The 21090-nt window shown below is 42.3% G+C and overlaps 1 protein-coding gene across 1 annotated transcript in view; it reads left to right on the top strand.

Annotated features, from left to right (window-relative positions):
- Positions 1-21090, top strand: part of LOC132256779 (SCY1-like protein 2) — a 42901-nt gene that overhangs the window by 15261 nt on the left and 6550 nt on the right. Inside the window, exons 8-15 of the mRNA XM_059753327.1 lie at positions 1477-1607; positions 3860-3974; positions 4039-4184; positions 5028-5181; positions 5251-5500; positions 12184-12320; positions 12383-12596; positions 17624-17877. Of these exons, the coding sequence (XP_059609310.1) occupies positions 1477-1607; positions 3860-3974; positions 4039-4184; positions 5028-5181; positions 5251-5500; positions 12184-12320; positions 12383-12596; positions 17624-17877 (1401 nt within the window). The remainder of the gene's footprint in view (positions 1-1476; positions 1608-3859; positions 3975-4038; positions 4185-5027; positions 5182-5250; positions 5501-12183; positions 12321-12382; positions 12597-17623; positions 17878-21090) is intronic.

Genomic DNA, 21090 nt, shown 5'->3' with positions numbered 1-21090 from the left:
CCATAAATCCCTTGCGGTCGTTCTCGCCCACATTTCCCGTCCGGGACTCGAGCTGTGCAACCTCTCATCCATGAATTATTTCATTTGTAATTTATGCAAAAGTTCTCCGATGAATTGTCGAGATATCTCATGTGAAATTTAATGAGGACGTTTTCACCTTCTCTCACGAAAATCCCTTTTTGCCGCTTTTCATGTACCAAAAATGTATTCGTCGACATTATCAGCAAATACGCTAAATGAATGGCTTTAATATGTTCTCACGCTTTTGAGCTGGATTGCAAAGTGATCGATTTAATGTGGAAACGTGAGATTAGGGAGCTTTTGTACGTTTCTCCGTTTGATCAATTAGAGATCATTTGTTGTGGCAAAAGAAAAACACTTTTTAAGTATAAAGGCTTCTTATAAACAAACTCTTCAAACGTCCTTTGAACTCCAATAATAAGTGTTTTCACGAAGCTTTTCCTGACTTGCCAATTAGTTTACAGGAAGCTTTGTCGAAGATGATCTCGAATATATCGCACTTCTCGATTATCCTAATTAATTAACTTTTAATTGGACTCACGCGAAATGGCCAAAGCTCCTTCAGGTGTGCTGAAATGGCGGCGAGCTTAAATATTTCCCACTCGCAATAACCATGCCAGACTAAATGGTAATTACAGGCGAGTCATTTTCCATTTGCTCTCTTTTATTTTAATTATCCTCCTTCCTGCACGAGCGCAATTTCACCCCACTTGGCGGGGGGATAATTCTGCAAATAATTAGCGTGGGCGAGTCAAATGGAAAAGTGCACAACAAATCCCCAATCATTGTCCCACTGAGAGAATTGAATTTGTCCGAGAGCACAACCGAAAATGGATTTAATTATAGTGAGAGCGCATGATGTTCAGTGATTGGACGACGAGCAGTGCTTTTCACCGCTGGATTTATTCGCCAAAGCATCGACTAATCTCGTATTAGTGCAAATAGATGATTCTGCTTCTGATGGATTTATAGCCCGATGAAATAAATTGATGGTGATTTATTGCTGAGACATGCACCAACTATTACCATTTATCACCACCTGGGCAAATAAGAGTGGCTTCTAAGCACCTTTCTGCGGAATTGCACATCCATTGATCATTTCTCACCTCAGCTGAAGAAAAAAAACACACTCGCAATGTCATCCAAATCAATTTCAGAGAGCTTTTCATGTGAAGCAAAAAGCTCATATATTCTATGAATTATTTTTCACAATTTACGAGCAATCGCACTTTCTTGATAACAAAAAAAATGGTGCAATTTCCTCTCGTGTTATGGGAGAAAAGTCTGCAAAATGCGCAAAGCTTGCAACAAATTAGCGCGCTTTTAACAATTTCCGTCCCACTTTCCCTAATGCGCCTTGCCTTTCGCCACCTATCGTGGAGTTTTATTCTGATGATGGAAAAAAGCAATTTTCACCATATTATAAATCACTTTGTAATGCTCTTTGCCTTCCAGTTGGACGATGGTGTGCACAACATGCTTCCGCGCGTTCCAATTCCACTGCAAGAAGCAACATCTCGGCTCGTGAGCAAGGAACCCACCGCTCGACCGACCGCTCAACTCCTTCAGCTGATCAAATATTTCGCGTAAGTGGAGATTAGGCACTCATTGTCTCAAAGACAGTCCTCAATTCCACTCCATTTCACCCTCTAGCAAATATCCTGTCAATTCTCTCCTCCTGTTTGTCATTCGCCTTTGTCGAGTCACACAATTTCCTTCCTCTCGCCCTGCCGCTTATCCTGTTGCACACACTGTGAATCTGGCACAATTTGATATACTGTTTATGCATCTGATAATGCGTGCAATCAAGTGCAGATTTGAATAAGGAAACCTCGAGAATTCCACTCCAATCTTCCATCTCAATGGTCAAACATGCTTCTGGTTCTGGGCGTCTAATTATGCTCAATATGAAAATTCCACAAACACAATATTCGAATGCTCGCCCGAATGCCTAAGAATTTTTTTTTTCTCTGTTTGATCCTTAATGGAAATTCCACTGTAATTATTCTAAGCCGCCTGACAAACAAGCGCCTGAAAGTCAATCACTTGAATACTATAAATTTTCCACACAATATCTTTAAAAAGCTCTCGCTGCTCATGTGAATAATAATCTGTGCCACGCGCTGAGTTGAAGAGTTTATTTTTGCTCTGAGGAAATCAATATTTTGCTATTCGCATTTATTCAAAATAAACATCAAACGAAGTGTATTCGACAAATGTGACTTTCCAAATTCCTCTGCTGATGGTGCTAAAATATAACTCATTTGGGCGTATTTTATCCGCTTTACTTTGGAAATTGCATTAAATGTGTAAATTAATTTCTCCTGTATCTCACTCAATTGCGCCACATCATTGAAAAGGTTGAAATTCAATTAATTTCCATTTTATTCACCGTATTGCTGATGAATTGAAGGACAAATTATCATTTTATAGTTCATGTATGCTATACAGGATTATAATTTAACAAGATAATTGAACTTAATATGCTGAAAATATAGCGAAAATTCACGCAATCAAACAAAATTGACACAATTAGGACGTAAAAATTAAGTAAAAATCAATGATTATGAAATTTCAGAGACGAATTTCACCTTATTCTGTTCAGATACTCGTAATTTATGTTCCTGATCTCGCTTCATCGCGTTCAATTCACAGTCGAGTTGAGATTCTGTTTTGGCGCCAGCTGAGGAAGATGATGCAATTTTTGCCAGAGCATGAGAATTTTCAATATCCCGTGCTAATGGCATTGCTTAGGCGGTTGTTATGGCGCAGCTTAATGAACATGGAAGGCTTCATTGCCACATACGAGTGCGGTTTGTCTGCGTGTGAGGGATGTGGCACGAGTGGAGATAAGGATCGTCACAGGCCATGGAGGACGAGGCCTGCCGACCGCAGAGCGGCATGGGAACAGGGTGGCGGAAACTTAAATGACTTTGTCACTCATCTCCCGGAAAACTCACTACCTGACGCCTCTCTCGCTCCATCCGGACCAGAGGAGGATGTCGATAAATTTCCCTGTGTGACTCTCACACGAGCACCACATGTTGTATCTTTTTTCCCTCCCCCCACGAAAAACATATTTAACTGAAGAACATAATTTTGTCATTACCATTAGACACAATGCCATCACATTAAGCTCATTATCCTCAATCTCACCAGACAGCAAAACATCCCGGCAAGTCAACATCTGAGGCTTGTCAAAGAGATATTTTCCCCCTGGGATTAATTGATTCCCATCACTGGCCTCGCATCGAAAGTCATCTCGCCATGAGAATTAATTTACTCAAGAAATATTGCTTTGGTGCAAATTGGATGATGAGAGAATATTGAATTACTTGTGAGGGAGATTTGGGATTTGCTGATGCCACAAATGTAACGATTTCCCGGTACGAAAATGAGAGAGAGAGAGATTTATCAGGCGGTGGAATTGATATGGATTTCCCGCCGGATATTGCAAAAAAGCATGGGGAAAAACCCTGACACATTTCATAATGAGTGTTCATGTCGAACATGCAGTTTGCGCTGGGGGTGTAAAAAACTACCTCAACTTATCCAATTAATTAGCTCAGCAGCGCAGAAGAGAAATTAATTTTCCTTTAAACTCTATCTCGTGCCATTAATTAAGACCACCCACGCGGGATTTTTCTGCATTTATTGCGCCAGCACACACAGATAAGCTGAGAAGCGCGCGCGTTAAATTGAAAATTATCACTCAAATTGCCAGGACGCGAGGAAAGCTGTGGAGAGCATTAAATTCCTCCAGCAAGAGTAGCGCGCGTGTCGGAGAGTTTTCCTCAGCAAAGATGCACTCATGAATGTGTGTTTTCATGTGTTTCAGCGATCCCGCAGTCCATGCCCTCCAGTTTCTCGATGTGATAAACATGAAGGATTCGCCGCAGAAGGTGAACTTCTACCGGACAACACTCAAAGACGTCCTTCCCTACATTCCCAGGGTGAGTTTTGCGCTCAGCTTCGCACTGACTTTCGCCTGACAATTGCCTCTCTGTTTGGCCACAGAAATTGTGGTGGCAGCACGTCTGGCCCTCCCTTCAGCCCGACCTCAAGACGCAGGACTCTCTGGCAGCCGTCCTGCAGCCCATCCTCGTGCTGGTGCAGGAATCTACCGTCGAGGAGTACGAGGAAACTATTCTGCCCATTTTTCGGTATGACACACACACTTCCGCAACTTTTCCCCATAAATATTCCTAGTCCACTCTTCGCCTCAGGAAAAGTTAAACTTGTGGAATTCCACACGAGAAATATTGAGGCAAACATTCCATGAATTTATGAGATTTCTGCATTAGAAGAATATAAACTTGGGCAGGTGAAATATTTTTTCTTGAATACAGCCAATGAATGCTTAGAATTTACTGACAAGTTCATTTCGCTGACCAATGAAAATTTATAGATGTTTAATCCGAATTCGAACTACTTTTCGTTAGTAAAGCTAAATTAAAATTTATTTTCATAACTCTTCACGTTTCTTTACCAAAGTACTTCATTTTTTCATGAGCACGCAACCTCAATTAAAAGTATTTGAAGCAGAAATTCCAGCACTAAAACTCGGTCAGAGTCGCTTCTGCACCTCATTTTTATATCATCATAATCATGGAGAATTCCCGCTGGAACTTCTCCGGCAATAGTTGTAGGAAATTGATTGAATGCATGCTGTAGAGGAAGTTTGATCCTCTTATTTGTGAGATATATGTTCTCACACCGATACTCGATTGCCACGGTTGAGGAAGGAGCTGCAAAAGGTGTATTATGCCAAAGCACTGAGAGAGTAATGAATTATTAAATCCGGTCAGCAGTGTATTGTGGCAATTTCTAAGCCCAATTCAAAGTGTATTTGCGACAGATTTCCTTCTGTCACCGGACAAACTTTTCCCGCATGAATTAATGTGGAAAAGACGAGAGATTGGGAGTCTATGAAAAGTTGTGCGCGGGGAAAAATTTGCATGTCTAATGTGGAGAAAGTTAAGTGTTTTCTCACACTCTTCGACCAGCTTCCTCTTCGTGTCGCCTAAAACTGTCCAAGCCACGGTGACGCTGCTGGAGAATTTGCATTTAATTCTGCTGAAGACGTCCCGCGACGAGATCCGCCTCGAGATCCTCCCGCTCCTCTTCAATGCCTTCGAGAGCACCACAATTCAGGTGCAGGTGAGTCTCGAGTGTAACTTTTGATTGATATTCCGTCGCAAATTGCTTTTCAATTAAAACTTGCGCCAGAACGCCGCCCTCGTGGCTGTCATCAATGTGTACGAGTATCTGGACGAGATGGCCATCAGGCGGATGATCCTGCCCAAGATGAAGCTTGTTTTCGAGAAGAACCAGAGTGACCTTAAGATTATGGCGAATGTGCTGCAGTGCATTGAGAAAATCTTCGACAAGCTGGACAAGTCGCAGATCATCGACGAAGTCCTCCCGCTGCTGTGGGAGGTGCGCCTCTCCGATCCCGAGATAATCCTGCGTGTTGTGCGTGAGTATCAAATTTATGTGACCATTGTTCTGTCAAGTGTCCTCGCTCATATCAGAGGAAGTCGACAGGATGGGAGACCGGGGAAAAACTAACGAACTGGAAAAATGCTCCTGAAGAAAAATTGACAAGGGATTTTCATTCTCTCTCCGCACCCCATCTCCTTATCTTCCCTCCACTCCTCCTCATCAGAGATAAGGCAGAAAATCGCACGAGCGACTTTCATAATTTCAAGGGAGATTTGTCGCCTTGCCAATCACCAGAATGCCAAAAAATACCCCCAAGATCTAACCCTGTGCGCTTCGCTCGCAACACTTTAAAAAGCTCCAACTGACAGGGGACCGAAACCGCTGTTCGTGACACATTTTCATCAGGCACATTTTTCCACTGTCGACAATTCAAAATGATTGAAATTAATTGCCATAATTTATTTTTATGTGATTCCCTCACTTGTTAAACGAAAAGCCTCACACACAAAACTTTATCTCGCACTGCAAAGCCAATATGTTATGTGCATTGCCACGCTCATGTGCGGGAAATTGCAAAAACGCCACAGCTTAAAACAAATAATAAATTTTCACTCGTGACATTTGTGGATTCGCTCCCAGAGAGAGAGAGAGAAAAAAATACTGCGGTGACACGGAAATGCCTCGGCAGGAAAATCCACGACATTCTTTTTGGGGTGGATTTTCTGTCCCCCAAACGTCAGTGAAGTAAATCCAATCAACGGCCCCAAAGATATCGAGAGGCTATTATTGCAAACAATAAGAGTCCACTTGTAGCGCTCGGACTTCTATTAATAGCGAACACTACTCCCGATAAGTCCAGTGTTTGTCTCTTGATCCATTGAGTCAGTGGTGATTTCCGACCAGTGTAGCATTTCCTTATGCCCTCCCACCCTCGCTCCGCCACCCACACGAGCGGGGTGCGATTCTGAACGCTCCGGGAATTGCGGAATATTTTCACACGTCTTCCGAATAGTTCGCACAGGCTTTTATGCCCTCTATTTGACCAAGAATCTCTCTGTTATTGCAACTATTCTCCGCATTTTTCTCTAAATATCACATTTCATTGACCATGAACTTATGTTATTGACTTGAATGTCATCACAAATAATAAAAAAAAGAAATTGTTCGAAGTTTTCTCGCTTCTGGATTTTAAAGACTAGGAATTTTCAGTTAAAACCACTTCGTGGATACAGAAAAAGTGAAAAATGCAACGTGTTTTCTTCTCATGCTGTATTGAGACTTGAAAAGCAATTTTGACCTTAGAATTTCACATCTTCGTGACATTTTCAATCTTAATTTTGCCATTTGCAAACTCCAGAGCTTATTTTTCCCCGGTTATATAAAAATCAAAAACCGGTGATTTTTATATGATTTCCTCTCAAAGAGCGTGCAAATGAGAAAAGCTTGTTTTTGTGAGTGCTGAAAATTACCTTTCTACCATGTTTAAATAGGCGTGTTGACGAACAAAGAGCATTACAGGGATTTTTGGAGCGACAAAATGTGGATTTTATCGCAAAAATTCACGCTCACCATTAATTAACGAAATTCCGTATATAAATGAATTGACGGGAAATTGATTTTTCTCCATGTGGGAAAAAAATTGCCATTTTCAATTTATTTTCCAACGAGAGTGGCGCGCGAATAATGGATATTGTGTAAATTAATTTGCTTCTACATAGTTTGGATATTTTGGGACGCTTCTTTTATGATCGAAGATCGCCTCATCAATTTAGTGGCGAACAGGCCATTTGTAGGGGGAAATTTATGATTGTTTCTCATCACTCTTCCATCTCAATTATGCCCTTTTTATTGGGCGCACTTGCTGCTCCACAAATTTATGTCACAATTAAGGTAAGAGACGTCCCGAGTCCGTGAGGCAAACAACCTGAAAATTGGACAAATGACAGACGTAGAAAAAAATCGATTACGCCGCCTCCCAGTGAAATTTTCCGGGGGCCCATCTTCAATCAATTACGTGCGAGAGAGCGGGCGGAGAGTGGGTGGGCGCCCCCAACTGTGTATCATCTTTATTGTCTATTCTTTTCCCTGTCATTCGCCCCGGTCCACCCACGAGAAATGATCTCATATTTCAGGAAGGTGGTGAGAGGCCGGCAAATCCCACTCATAAAACCACGGACATGGCGGAAAATATTTATTCTAGTGAAAAAATATTTATGTTGAGGAAGATAATAGTCGGGAGGAAGTGAGCGCCCATTTTCCTTGTGCCGTCAGACGCCAAGGAGCGCGCCCAGGAAGACGAGGAGGAAGAGGATAATTGAGGAAGGGTTGAGAAATGTGTCGATTAGTTTCATTACATCACGTTTTGCGCTTCAGTCCACCTTTTTTCCACGCAAAAGCCCCTCACTTGTGTAGCCTGGCAAAGCTCCCTTCGTGAAATTACATATTTTATCTAGACAACTCCATCCTTTGACTACACTTTTTCCCTTTGTCCTCTGCCCAACACCTCGCTGTGAGGGACACGATGGCCAAAATAACAACTCTTTCGCCCATGACTTTGAAGCATTGGGAAAAAAAGGAGGGAAAAGTGAGATTTGGGGTGGATTAAAAAAGCGTGCTCTCGCTATGATGATACGAGGTAATGAAAGTGCTGTGCAAATAAAAGGGAGAACATTACTTCAAATGAAAAATTTACACGAAATTCCACGAGGAATTCTTTCTTGCTTTTTCCATCAATTTTCACATTGAGACATGCATAAAAATCGTGCACGTTTCAACAGTGAATTCAACACTCAATCGCTGAATTTTCGCATGAATACCAAACTGCAAATAGTCGATGAAAAATTATTCAAATTCAACACTTTACTCTTTCATGATGTAAGACTTTAGTGGAAGGACTAGAAGTCTTTTTCTCGTCTACTTTTCATCACTCAACATGGCCAAACGACGGAAATTGAAGCGGAACATTTCAATCAAGACTATTTTTCCAACACATCTTATTCAAATACATTTCTAATTTTGGCACTAGAACTTGATTCACAGTTCATACTATCGTATTCCTGTCTGAAACTACCCCACTCTCCCCTAACTCTGAAGATGTGAATCTTGAAGTTGTGCTGGTAATCTCTGAGGACGTCTTGCAATATGTAAAGTTTCCCTTTGGCAATAAAATTCACGTCTGCGCCCATTTATAGTGTCACCCGACGAGGAGTTGTGTAAAATCAGCAGTGTGACACAAGTTATGTGAAAGGCGAGCGAACTTAAAATGATATTCATGCTGAAACTTTGGTCCTCAACTTGGCGACATTCAAAATCAACGACAAAAGACCCTCCAATTGTCTCGACGGCGCGGGGACATTTTGCGCCCACCGGAATTGTGCTGAGGAGAAGCTTCAGAAATGACTCTCAACTTTTGCCAGCGTCACTAATGAACACTACATGGAAAATCACAAGCCTAGGGCGCAAAGAGGTGGCAAATGAGGGAAGAAAAATCCCCAGTAAATTGAGGTAATTACAGGTATTACCCAGGTGAAAGCCGTGGCGAAAGAAGTCTGATGAGGACTTTTGAGAGTGAAAAATCACAGAACAAGGGCCACAAATTACTGCTGATGAAAGTGACGACGATGGGGAGCATCTTTTCGTGCTAATTTGAATAAATCAGGCAAACGGAAGTGTCCTCCAGTCGTCTGTCCTGCTGGAGATGCTATAATATCCCCCTTTGCAGACGGAGAAAATGAGAATGCAGAGGAGGAAAAAATCTCACTCTTTTCTCTTCTTCTTCTTCTCCCTTCCTAATGGACGATGAGAAGTTTCGAGAGCTTTTGATGCTGTATAGCTTAGGAAAATTCGCTCATGAATGACGTCTACGTGGAAATTTGCTGAGCTTTCAGTTTTTACAGCGACAGCAAAAGGGAACGAAAGCCTTCGAATGAAATTTAATGAGTAAATAAAAGTGGTACTTTCACCGTCCGAAACGACGCCCACCATTTGGTTAACATTGCATCTTGATTTGCTCGACTGTCGTTCATGGATTATTAAAAAAGCCTCCTAACAAGAATGGGTTTCACTCACATTTTTGATGTCTCCAAAGTCATTTGCTTGTCTGTACTTAAGTTGAGGGTGTATTTATAGAATGGCGCTCAAGGCGGAATGGGAAAGAGGCCACAAAATTTGCATGGGAAATTCCTTCGACACTCCACAGGGGATACTTTTCTTCGTATATCCTAATTTTAGCTGTGGAAAATTCAAAAACCCACTAAATTCGCTCCGGGCCATTCGGAAAAATCAATCAAAAGCGCCGCGCACAACTTTGCTGCCATGCCGGAAATTCCATTGATAAATCACATCGAGATGTTTTTTTTTTTGGAAAATCTTGTGTATCGAATATTTCTGCAAAATATTTGGATTATGAGTGCGGGAATGCATAGTTTTTTTTCTCTCATCTCCTTGTTTACCATTCGCCAGAACATATTTCACAAAATATTCCCAGCGTCAATATTATTCAAACATTTCCACGCATGGCAGAAATATTTTCATGTTGTCAGAGCTTAACATAAAATTTAGATTAATTGCAAAAGTTTACATTTTCCCTGGCGGCTCTAGTTTTGAATTTTGACTACTGATTATGTGCAACCAGTTGCAAATGGACAATGAAGCGATAAATGCCCGAGGCAGCAATTTTCGCCAACTGATTCACCCGCACGTAGTGCAGATTGATCCAATAAATAACATCACACGCCACGCTTAGCTGAAAAAGCTCCGCAGCTGAGGCTCAGCGGCGGCTCGGACATCATCATCAGGAGCAATGACGCACTCACTAAACACAAATCGATGGCACAGACAAGGATCTATTTTTGGTGCGACGAATGTCACAGTGTGTATACTATGGCCGCACGGCCACATTATTATTATGTATTTGCAATCAATCAAGCAGTTGGTGGAGCTTTTAGAACAACCGCACAACAACCAGGCGCCTCCACCGAGCGTCATGTGGTCACACTGTGAGATCCAATTATAAGACGACGCTGGGAAGATGGCGGGGAGACCTTCGGTGCTCACCGGAGGGATTTTTTACCATCCACTGTCAGCACAGGGGACAGGTGGTGCGGGGGAGCGCGTAATTGGGTTCTGATTTCAAATTGAATAAATTAAATACACATAATTTAGTGGAATCACTTTGGGTGGCGTCGTTCGTCAATGGAAACATGACACGCAGATTTGTCAAGGCACGTCTCATTGAGTCCTCCCACTTCTCGTCTTGTGCTTTGTCTCGCCCTCCGAGCGTAGGAATACAATATTGTCGAGGCCCGAGGCGCAGGAATCGAACGTGTCACTCGACCAGTGAATCTGTCAGCAAATTTTAATGATGTTCCTCAATCACGGAAAATTGTTTTCTATCCCAGTAAAGAAATCAGTTTACCGATGAAAATAATCTGTCAGCTCACGATGAAGTGAGTGTGTTTAGCACTGGAAAAGTTTCAGCGCTTTTCTCAGCAAATTCTCACGGATGTCGTTAGAGTTTGAATTGGAGAATGTGAACAGGAAAAAACTTCGTGAGATACAAGAAAACACATTCTCAGAGATAAAATACACCTGCTGAGCTTGCAAATGATGAAAAACCAACAACTTCTAGCTTTTACTAATAATTAAAGCTCTTTGAGATAAGAGAATCTTTCCACAAGTCTAAAACGGTGACTGAAATCAAGAGAGAAGAACACAAAATCTCCTCTCTTCTCTGTACAGCATGACACATTAAAATACTGTGAACAGTATTCAGTTTCTCCCCAGAGTTCGTCAATTGACTCATTACATTTTCTCAGAGGCACTTTTTCCCCCTGATCGTCCCTGGAGGAAGCGTGGGGAGCTCCTCGTCTCGCCGCAATGCTCCCAGCAGGAGCAATAAGCAGAGATTAACATGTGGTAAACCGTACAATGAAGATAAATGACATGACATGGAAGATTTTAACATACGCACTTCATCGAGGCAAATTGCCTTCGCATGCAATTGAGAAGTGTGTGATGGATAAGATCTCATGGATTTGCTTTATTAGGCCAGAGAATAGATAATTCTAAGAAAGATAAATGCTGCAGTGTTGCCAAAAAGCCCCGTCAAATAAATCATCTTGTTAACCTGAGCAAAAACACTATGAAAATTTAATCCCTAATAAATTGAGCTTTGGTTTTTCACTCAGTGCTTGATGGCCAAACATTGGGCGCATAACCTAAATATGCGATTCTGGGGTAAATTTATACTGAAAATCATCACTTTGTATTTTATGTTTGGGGAATTCATGAGACGAACGAGGAAGTGAAGTGTTGAAGCTGTGATTCATTAAAATGGCAGATGGAATTGTGTCGAAAGCTCTGTTCAGGCACTGCGCGTCCGCACAGAGTCCCTTTTCATGAGCAATGAATTGAAAATGGGACAAGAGTTTTCCCTCTGGGGCATTTTTGGCACAGAAGGTCCCCCCCAATGTTTCCCAAGGATGCGCATATATTTTGAATGCCGAGCTCTGGAATTATTGTTGGACAATTCTCAAGCTTAAAAATTTAAGGTTCTCTCCGGAATATTTGACTTTCAATTCCTCGATTCGCACACCCCTTGACATGAACTCAGCGACAAAGATCTCATGAAAATCCCATATGTAGAAGGGTTGTGTGATAAATATTTAAGGATTGCTCATGTTTCTGACAATTCCTTTCTTCCCTTCTTTTATTCAGACATCTACAGAATAATGCTGAGCGACAAGAAGTACGGACTGTCCGTGAATATTATGGCCACCAGAGTGATGCCGTCTCTGCTTCCGCAGACCGTCAATCCCTCGCTCAATCTCGAGCAGTTCACCATCTTGCTGGAAGTGAGCATCTTCGCACAGGAGACGCGCGCGCTGGGAGAACACTAACTGTCCGCTGATTGCAGGTGTTGCAGGAGATGCTGGATCACATTGATCGGCAGCAGCGCAACAAGCTGAAGCTGGACAATCTGTCCATTCCATCTCCGGAGCGTCACAGACCACTGCGACACCAGTTCTCCTCGGACAATATGCATGTGCCGCCCTTCAACATCCCCAATTTGCGCATCGACCAACGAAAGACCTCCAGCGCCGAGGACATGGCACGAAAGAATTCAACAGGTATGCGCAAATCCCTTTCCCATGGCCAGCGGCAGATAATTTGGATATTACGCACAAGCATGGAAATGTTTTCGCCAAGAAGCGCCCCCCCAAGTCCGCCGCCTTATCTGTGGCCTGGGCGAAATGAAATTAATCCCTTTGAATCATCACAGCTCGTCTCGCACAGTGCGAACGCAAACTAGTGGTGCGGAAAAGGTTAAGGGATGAATATAGAGATTTTAAGGAGATTAACTTATTCAACACTAGACAGAACATCGCGGCAATCCTGCTGATGTTGCAGACAAATGTTTCTCAATTCCTTATGAAAATCATTCCGTGATAATCCTGGGATTTTTCCTTCAACATTTTATCTGTTTAGAAAAAATTCCCCGAAAGTCTCAACTTGGATTTGTGACTAAATTGAGCAATAATTATGTAGAAAAAACTCTATGTTTACACTTAATCAGAACACAAAAGGGTTCCAAAGATCTTCAAATATTCGCTAGTGCGCAGTTTCAAGTGCTTTCTGCAACAAAAATGCCTGGGATCACATCTCATCTAATCGGGTTAACGTCTTGCCACTTGATATACAGTAATTGTACACACACTCAGAAAGGCTTTCGCCACACTTGTAGTCTTTCGGCACTAAAATATTCCGACCCGTGGCTGGTTTGCGAAAGGTGAGAGTGTCGAAAATCTGCGGAAAATGTCTTTGAAGCATGATAACTGGGGGTTTTAGTGTCGATCTTGTCGTCGTAAAACATCCTAATCTCTGTCTGTCTATGCAATTAACAGGACTTTTCACTCTCATAAAATTTCCCCAGAAAAATCAAATGCCATCAGCATGAGATTTACGACCGCCACTTCCCTCCGGAGCGTATGCGTGTGTGTGTGTGTGTGTGTTTGGGCTGCAAACCACCCCGGAGAATATTTTATATTTATTAATTTGAACCCTCCGAATGCTGACATCGTAAAAAGCTCTCCTCGTGCGCGAATGGAAATTTTTCTCGCGCATGAAGATTCATGCAACAGGAGTGCACTTTTGCGGGATGTTTTGATGGATGGCTTGAATTAAATTCGGAGCACGGCGCAGATGAGACTCTCCTCAGGATCCGCGTGTGTGTGTCGTGAGGATGTGTGAAATGGCATTCGCGGAATTACCACCTTGTTGTGTCATGTTCCCGTGCGTTATTGCCACTAAAAAGTGGGCTGGTGGCGGGTGTGGGTGGGCGCACGCCCAACAATTCCAATCCTCAATGTCTCGCAACACACTGACACAATGTGGGTGGGTGACTCTTGAATTGAAGCATGTTTACCAAGAGCAAAATGAAATTTAAGAGTCTCTCCTCCGCCTTTGGTGAACACGAGGAAACACTGAAAAGCTCATGTTTATCTCCATATGAAAATTTTATCTCCCATGTGAATTGAATTCCTGCTTATTTGACAAGCTCATGTTTTAGAGAGGCTTCGCCCCAAACCACTTTATAGCATGTGGAAGACGTGGATTTCCACTTTCGATCCGTCGCGAACTGGAATTCATTTGCAATGACTCGAGGTGGATGGCTTTTCACTCTCGCAAGAGCGTACGGAAAAAATTTAATTAAGATTAGATGAAAGACCGACTGTGAACCCCGTCTTTGCACAGACAAACTATGGACGGAGAACTCTCACCGCATTCACAGCTAATCTTCACACCATCTCACCTTGTGCGCTCCAATCAATTGCTTCATTGCCTCGATTGCTTGACCTCAGCTGAACCCCACAAACTCCCATCCATTCATGCAAATTTCTGAGGTCGAAGGTGACTTAACCGCACAAATCAAGCACTCATCCATTGAATCCAATTAGCCAATCTTCCATATGCTCCAGCTGTCATTTTGACAGTGTTTTCTCTGTCAGTGTCAAATTTTAAATTCGAATTCTAACATATCGCGCTACGTGTATTTCTATGTGAAAATTGTGAAGTGCGACTTTGCAAATATTTACTCTCAATGCCACTCAAAAGGTTTTTGTGTGAGCGCGCTTTGGCAAGTCAAACTTCCTAATCCACATAGTAACGAGGATTTCCCGGGGAATTTTCGCGCTCCGTGATTGACAGGGATATTTGTGCAAAATTTATGCAGCTGCCATGCAAATTTATCGGCACATTTAAATATTCGAGTTCAGGGATTTAGAGACACATCTAATCGATTCACCCGCAGCGCTATGAAAATAATATCTATAATTCCATGCGTGGGAATCACGATGGGCGTGCGATGAAGTTCTTGCGAGAGGAAGTGACGAAGTTAATGTATAAATCTCTTCCACGTTGTTTGCCATAATGCGTCTCATATGAAATGTGATTTTCCCCAATCTACATACACGAGAAGAGGGTATTTTTCACTTCCTGACGCCTCATCTTCTGAGTGGGTGGTTTTAGTGAGTCAACCTCCATGAGGCGCGCCGAGCAGACTTGAGACATTTGTCTAGAGGGTGGCGGACAACAATTTAATTGCCAAAATAATACATATATAAAACCCTTTTTTGGGGGAGCAATTTTCCCCACTCGACGCGCAAGAATGTGCCGTGCGATGCCTCAAAAGGAGCCGTCTTCGCAATGACGATGGCGCAAACAAATGGCACGACATTCATCACACACACTCCGCATCCGAGAGACGAGGAGATACTAAGCCATGGCAAGAGCCACCCTCCCAATCCACCTTGAATGTGCCTAATTTAAATTCAGATAGTATTAAGATCAAGTTAATTTACCCTTTCCGATGCGAAACATCCTTATAATTATTTATACATTCATTTTGATACAATCCATCTCCCTTTTCTGCTCGTGCCCGAGTTGAGAAAGTGTCTAGATCGGATCCGCGCGCGCCTCTTCAGCCCCTCAACTCCCGATCGCAATGTCTGCATTGCGACCCGAGAGACTCAAAGTATCGCTAAGTGGTTCAGTGCCGCGCTTTTTTCCGCTGGGGGATGAAGTTGAGAATGAAGCAGACAGCAACTCTCGGGGTGAAATCATAAATGATTCACTCCTCGTCACCCTCACTTCGCAACTCCGCCCTCGCGAGTGTGTTGTGTGCCACCGCCAAACCCCACATTTGGCTTTTCCCACCTCAAGCTCGCCTCCCAATCAGCCCACCGGCAATAAGACAGTCTGATGATGCTATCGGGAATTTCGAGCTCGCGCCAATTATTAAAAACGCCGCGGAGAAGCGAGCTGATAGATTTAACCTTTTCACACCGCGTGATCTTGGCAGGTATTGGCAATTTTGCTCGCCGAAAACCAAATATCGCTTTTATGTAAGGCATTGTTAACACGTATCCGCCATTTAGGCTCCAATCAAGTGTTCTCTTTGCCAATAAACTTGTCGTTCAAACTTAGAAATGAACATAACTCTAATTCATATACATGTATTTGAAATTTGCCTCCGCTTCGAGAGAGAATTAGCCATCAAAACGAGTAAAAAAAGGGATAAAATGCCAGTTTTTTCGTGACATATCGCATTAGAGATTGCTTTGAGCATGAAGAGTAAACAAACCGCAGGAAAACTCATTTTCTAAGCTAATAGCCGTTAATTTCATTTACGTAAGAAGCGGAGGTAGAAATTCAAATAAGACACGCGTCGCATTTTTCCCCAAAATTAAGTCATGTGCTAAACCCGAAAATCTCCTCGAGAACCATGCGGCATTTCCGATGATGCTCTCCAATTATGCTTCTACAAGATTCATCCATAATTCCGCAGAGTGAATTTATTTGTGCTCCACAAACTGGATTTTCGCATGAATAGATGGCAATATTGATTATCATAGAATTCGTGCAGCGAGTAAATACGTGATATTAAATAAATATTTAATATCTCTCAGTGAATATCCATGGAATATATTCGGTGAAAAATGCAACTTGAGATATCTGTGCGCATCTCTTTGATATTCGAGGATTTTCTCTCCAACAAATAGGGATGTTAAAGTGGAAACTGCATCAAAAACAAGCTGCAAAATTCACAACTTATGTCTTGTTCACGGATTTTCCGCTCGTCTTTCATCATGTGGAAAATTCTGGGAAAGCTCTATGATTAAACATTACAGAGAGCACAAGTCATTGGAAAATCATAACACATTAAATGTAAAAATTAAAAATGCAGAAACATGTTTTCAAAGAGCGCAACCTTGACTCCCAGATTGTACACATTTGCAAAGTCTTAATTACGAGAATTCACTGATTCGCGAGGATTTCTTCCGCTGCAGTTGCCTTGGGAGCTCCTCGCCCCAATTAATTAAGTGCCAAGGGGAGGTCGAGGCTGAGATAAGTTCCCCCAGAGACGTGGTCAGTTTGAATTCAAATGCTGTGGCGCACTCGAGGCACTTTGGCCTGAATTATTTCGCCGTTTAGAAGAAAACATTCCACTCGAGACGGGAAATTTAATGCCAACACTCGGGATCTCGGCCGAACATGCAAGCGCATGGAAATAATTTTAGTTTTCCACCCTTCGTGGCAAAAGTTTCGCCCCACCAAATAATTCGCAATAGGGCGGTATAATTCTGTGCATGATAGCAGTCCATAAGACGAGGGAGTAACTTTGGGCTGTCTTAGTTCTATATGGGGTCCTGTTTGTGCTTTCTAACTCTCCCAATTAGCTCCTAACACTCTACTCGGAATTTTATGGTACAACAGTTACAACCTATGGAAAATGTTCCCAAACGACCACAAATTTTCCCTCCACAGTCATTCCTAATTGCCAGTCTGAAATATAAACTGAGAACTCTCAACAATAACTGAGTTTATCAATGAACTTCTCGACATCAGAAAGTCATCTTCGATACAAACGAGATAAACACATAACGAACATCAAAACTTCTGGATATTCGGGAATACAATATCTAGGAAACTCGTGTTTAAAATCCCATGTTTGAATTTTCGTTTTCACTAAACGAAAATACAGAAACGACTTTTCGAGTCGAATGTCCGCATTAACATGGTAAAATCTGAGTTAAATCTACGCTACAGACCCTAAAAGGTTGACTTTAAACCTCACTTGCACTATATTCTCCTCCAGGATCAGGCATGCTAGGCGGATGGTGGTTCGGTGGCTCCCCCTCTTCGCCGGACAGCAACTTCCTTCGCGTGGCGAATGCGTTCCCGAACCGCCGCCTGTCGGACAACACGCTAATGACGCCCAAGATCCGCATCGCGCCATCCTGCGCCTCGTCGCCGGGCGGCACTCCCGGCGGCGGCCTGCCCATTCGGCGCCACTCCAGCATTGGACCACAGGAGCGCCGCAGCTCCGCCATCAATCTCTCCCCACCGACTGTAAGTATCGTCGCGGCGGCCGCGCAGGCCGTCAGCGCTCTCTTCATTCCAACACTCACGACATCTCTCATCCCATTTTTGTCTGTCGAGTGCTACCCCACAGAGGGCCTGTCATTCGTAGTCTTTCCGCGCTCACGCTGATTTTGATCGATCCACAAGGTGGAAGTTCACATCGCCTGTATATTTGAGCATTTCTCTTAGTTTTGCCACGCTTAGGATAGAATTTGCGTAAAATTGTAATTTGAAAAATTTTTAGGTGATCTCTAGAGATCGGCACACTTTGCCTTAGACACACTGTAATCTTCCACTAGACATTTTATTTTAGCTGAAATTAAAGTGACTCTCTTCTCCTATGTAAAAAAAAATCACTAGACAGCTCGAGTATATTGGTTTATTTATTTTGCCAAAGTGCCGCCAGACTGTATTCACTATACACACCGTTAGGATGAAGACATCAACCTAGAACGCTTATGTAACATGCTATATAGAAGCTTCCGTCCACATAACTTTAAGCTCCTCTTCCAGGTGGTAGTGAAATAGTTTAGACGGCTTCCACACTGCAGCACAGGAAGAATTTCAGGGCACAAGACTAAATAGCGCATTGTTTAAGCAAATCTTTAGGAGAGAGAAAAAGCTGTGTGTGTACTTCATTGACATCATTTGTGCTCCTCGTTCCTCATCTCTACCCATTTTATTTATAATAATACACAATATCTCTTACCAAATAGAGTCATAGCTGAGTAAAGAAGTATAAAATATGATGAAAAATTGTGTCACAATGTAGGGCATTGGCTTCAGCGCTCGTGGAGGCTCCGGCTCGAGCCTTTCAGTGCCTTCCTCCTCTGCTTATGTAGTAAGTTTTTCATTTTCTAACCGTCATACCCATTTTTCATTCTCAACCACCCCCCAAACCATCCCCACATTGCTGAAGCTCTCACACCACGAGGCAGCTCCAGCGACACATTATCAATGTTCTTTGATGGATTCATTTTATATCGTTCTTTGGCGTTGTTTCACTGTTCAACTGTGTGCCTTTCAATGGTCTTCGTCGTCATTTCCATGTTTAATCGTCTTGTTAACACGCATTTATCACCTCATAATTGATTGCAGTGAGACAAATTTGTGCATTTTGCCCATTTCAAATGCTAAACACTAAATCAAGAGAAACAGAGTAATTAAAATGATTTTCAAATGAAATCGCGGTAAAACTACAATTTCCTGATATAATCAATAACTTTACCGTGCAATAAATCATGTCTCTAGTGATGATAAATGAACTCTTAATGTTTCCCTCGAACTTATCTTGTGAACTATCGTCAAATTCTCACACTCACAAGGCACGGACAAAAAAAAAGGTGGGAAATGGCAAAAGGCAATTAAAAAGGCGACCCGAAGAAATTGAATAGCAAGAAATATATATTTCCTAATTAAGACAGTGGCGCTATTGTTTTATGTGACACATTAAGCAATTTGCATTAATTAAGGAGGGGCCAAGGGAGACTCGAAAGTTTCGGCACAAAGGCAACACACCAAGGGTTCACTTTTGATGGGCAAACACCAAAAATTTAACCCCATTCATTAATGCCATTTCCCTGTTTGCTTGCGATGTGGGGAGAAGAATATTTTGTACTTCATTCGTATTCGCCCCAGCATCTCGCTCGTGTTGTACTGTGCCCTCATTAGCACACGGACAAGAAAAATTGTTGGCCTGTGTGGGTGGGTGTGAGTAAACATCTGCGAGCATCAGGAAAATTCCTTGTGATGATAAATTGGATTGTGCGATAGTGAGAGGGCATTTGCGCTGAGAAAACACCCAAGCATTGTCATCGTATATATTGACTGTCTCAATCTGTGCCTAATGTACTCCTGTGCAGTGTCTCTCTGTCAATTCGCGCTGGAAGTAGTTAGTAGAAAAATCTGTTGTTCCCACCCCCGCTATTATCACCCATAAAAAGTCACATCATCACTTCGTCTCATCTCAGAGTGTATTTGCATAATTAATTAAACCATATGCTGTCCATATGTATTCACTACGGCGCACAGCAAAATGCAAGTGAGATTGCGGAGTAAATATGCTTGAGCACTTCATCTACATGACAAATTTATACAATTTCGGCAGCTTGAGTGGCGGAGATGGCGAAAAGGCAAAATCAGAAAGATTACCAGTGTATCTTACACTAATACTTTCCAAGCAAACTCATGGGGAACTTTGAGCAATTTCAAATTATAAACTCCCGCTGAGGAATGAGGCGAACCATCATCTTTCAAGGGGAACACCACAAATGGCATTAAAGATGGGGCGGAAAGTGACGAGAAAATCCCTGAGCCCCGTCTCATGTGCAATTTATGTGAGCATATGCGAAGGAGGACTGCCTCCAATAAATTGTTTCCTCCAAATCCTCTTGCGCGTCATATCGCAGACATGTGATTTTCATTAAATATTTCACGACAGCGCCAAATCACATATAGACTTTCACTTTGTCCCACGGAGCTTTCAAAATCCCGTATCGAGAGAATGGGATTTCAATTGAATAATTTCTCCTATTTGAGATTCCACGGGCGAAAAGGAAAAGCAAAACAATCCGCTGGGATTTTGTGTGTCTTAATTTCTGCACTTGCAGAATTTTAATGATTTGCCCCACTCGCGCAGAACACATCATTAAATAAAGCTCAGCGGGATAAGCATGAGAAAGAGGGTTTTAAATATTTTAAGAAAATCTACAGATTTTCTTTCACGGACGAACTTTAAAAGCGCCTTTCACTGAGCTTCTCATCAGTGCTACTGGAAAAAAGTCTTTATTCTGCATTACAAATTCTCCATGAAGTTTGCTTTGCACTAAGTGCATTCCGTAAGCAGTTTTCTTTCAGTTGTCAGATTGTGTAATATTGCACAGAAAATCCTGCCCAATAATAAGCTCCGTCTGCAAATAATTAAAATCCAGTGGCTGAGAACAGCCCGAAAATTTGTCTACAAAGCCTTTTACACTCCTAAGGAGAAATTGATGGGGGCGGAGCTTCCAAGTAGGCGGAGCATCAAACAATTTTCGTTTCTGCATACAAACATTTATCAATGAAATCAGATTTATGCAGCGCTGTTGCCACAATTTCCCCACCACTCAGACTGGCCCCCAAAAAAAGGAGAAAAGTAAATTGCAATAAATCTCCGGACAGTGAATGAGAATTTCAATCTTGATTGCATTTGGCGTAGAATAA

Source organism: Phlebotomus argentipes, unplaced genomic scaffold, assembly GCF_947086385.1.
Source record: "Phlebotomus argentipes unplaced genomic scaffold, Phlebotomus argentipes genome assembly contig_17, whole genome shotgun sequence".
Classification (NCBI taxonomy): domain Eukaryota; kingdom Metazoa; phylum Arthropoda; class Insecta; order Diptera; family Psychodidae; genus Phlebotomus; species Phlebotomus argentipes.
The sequence above is the reverse complement of the archived record's forward strand: the minus strand, read 5'-3'. Positions and strand labels throughout refer to the sequence as shown.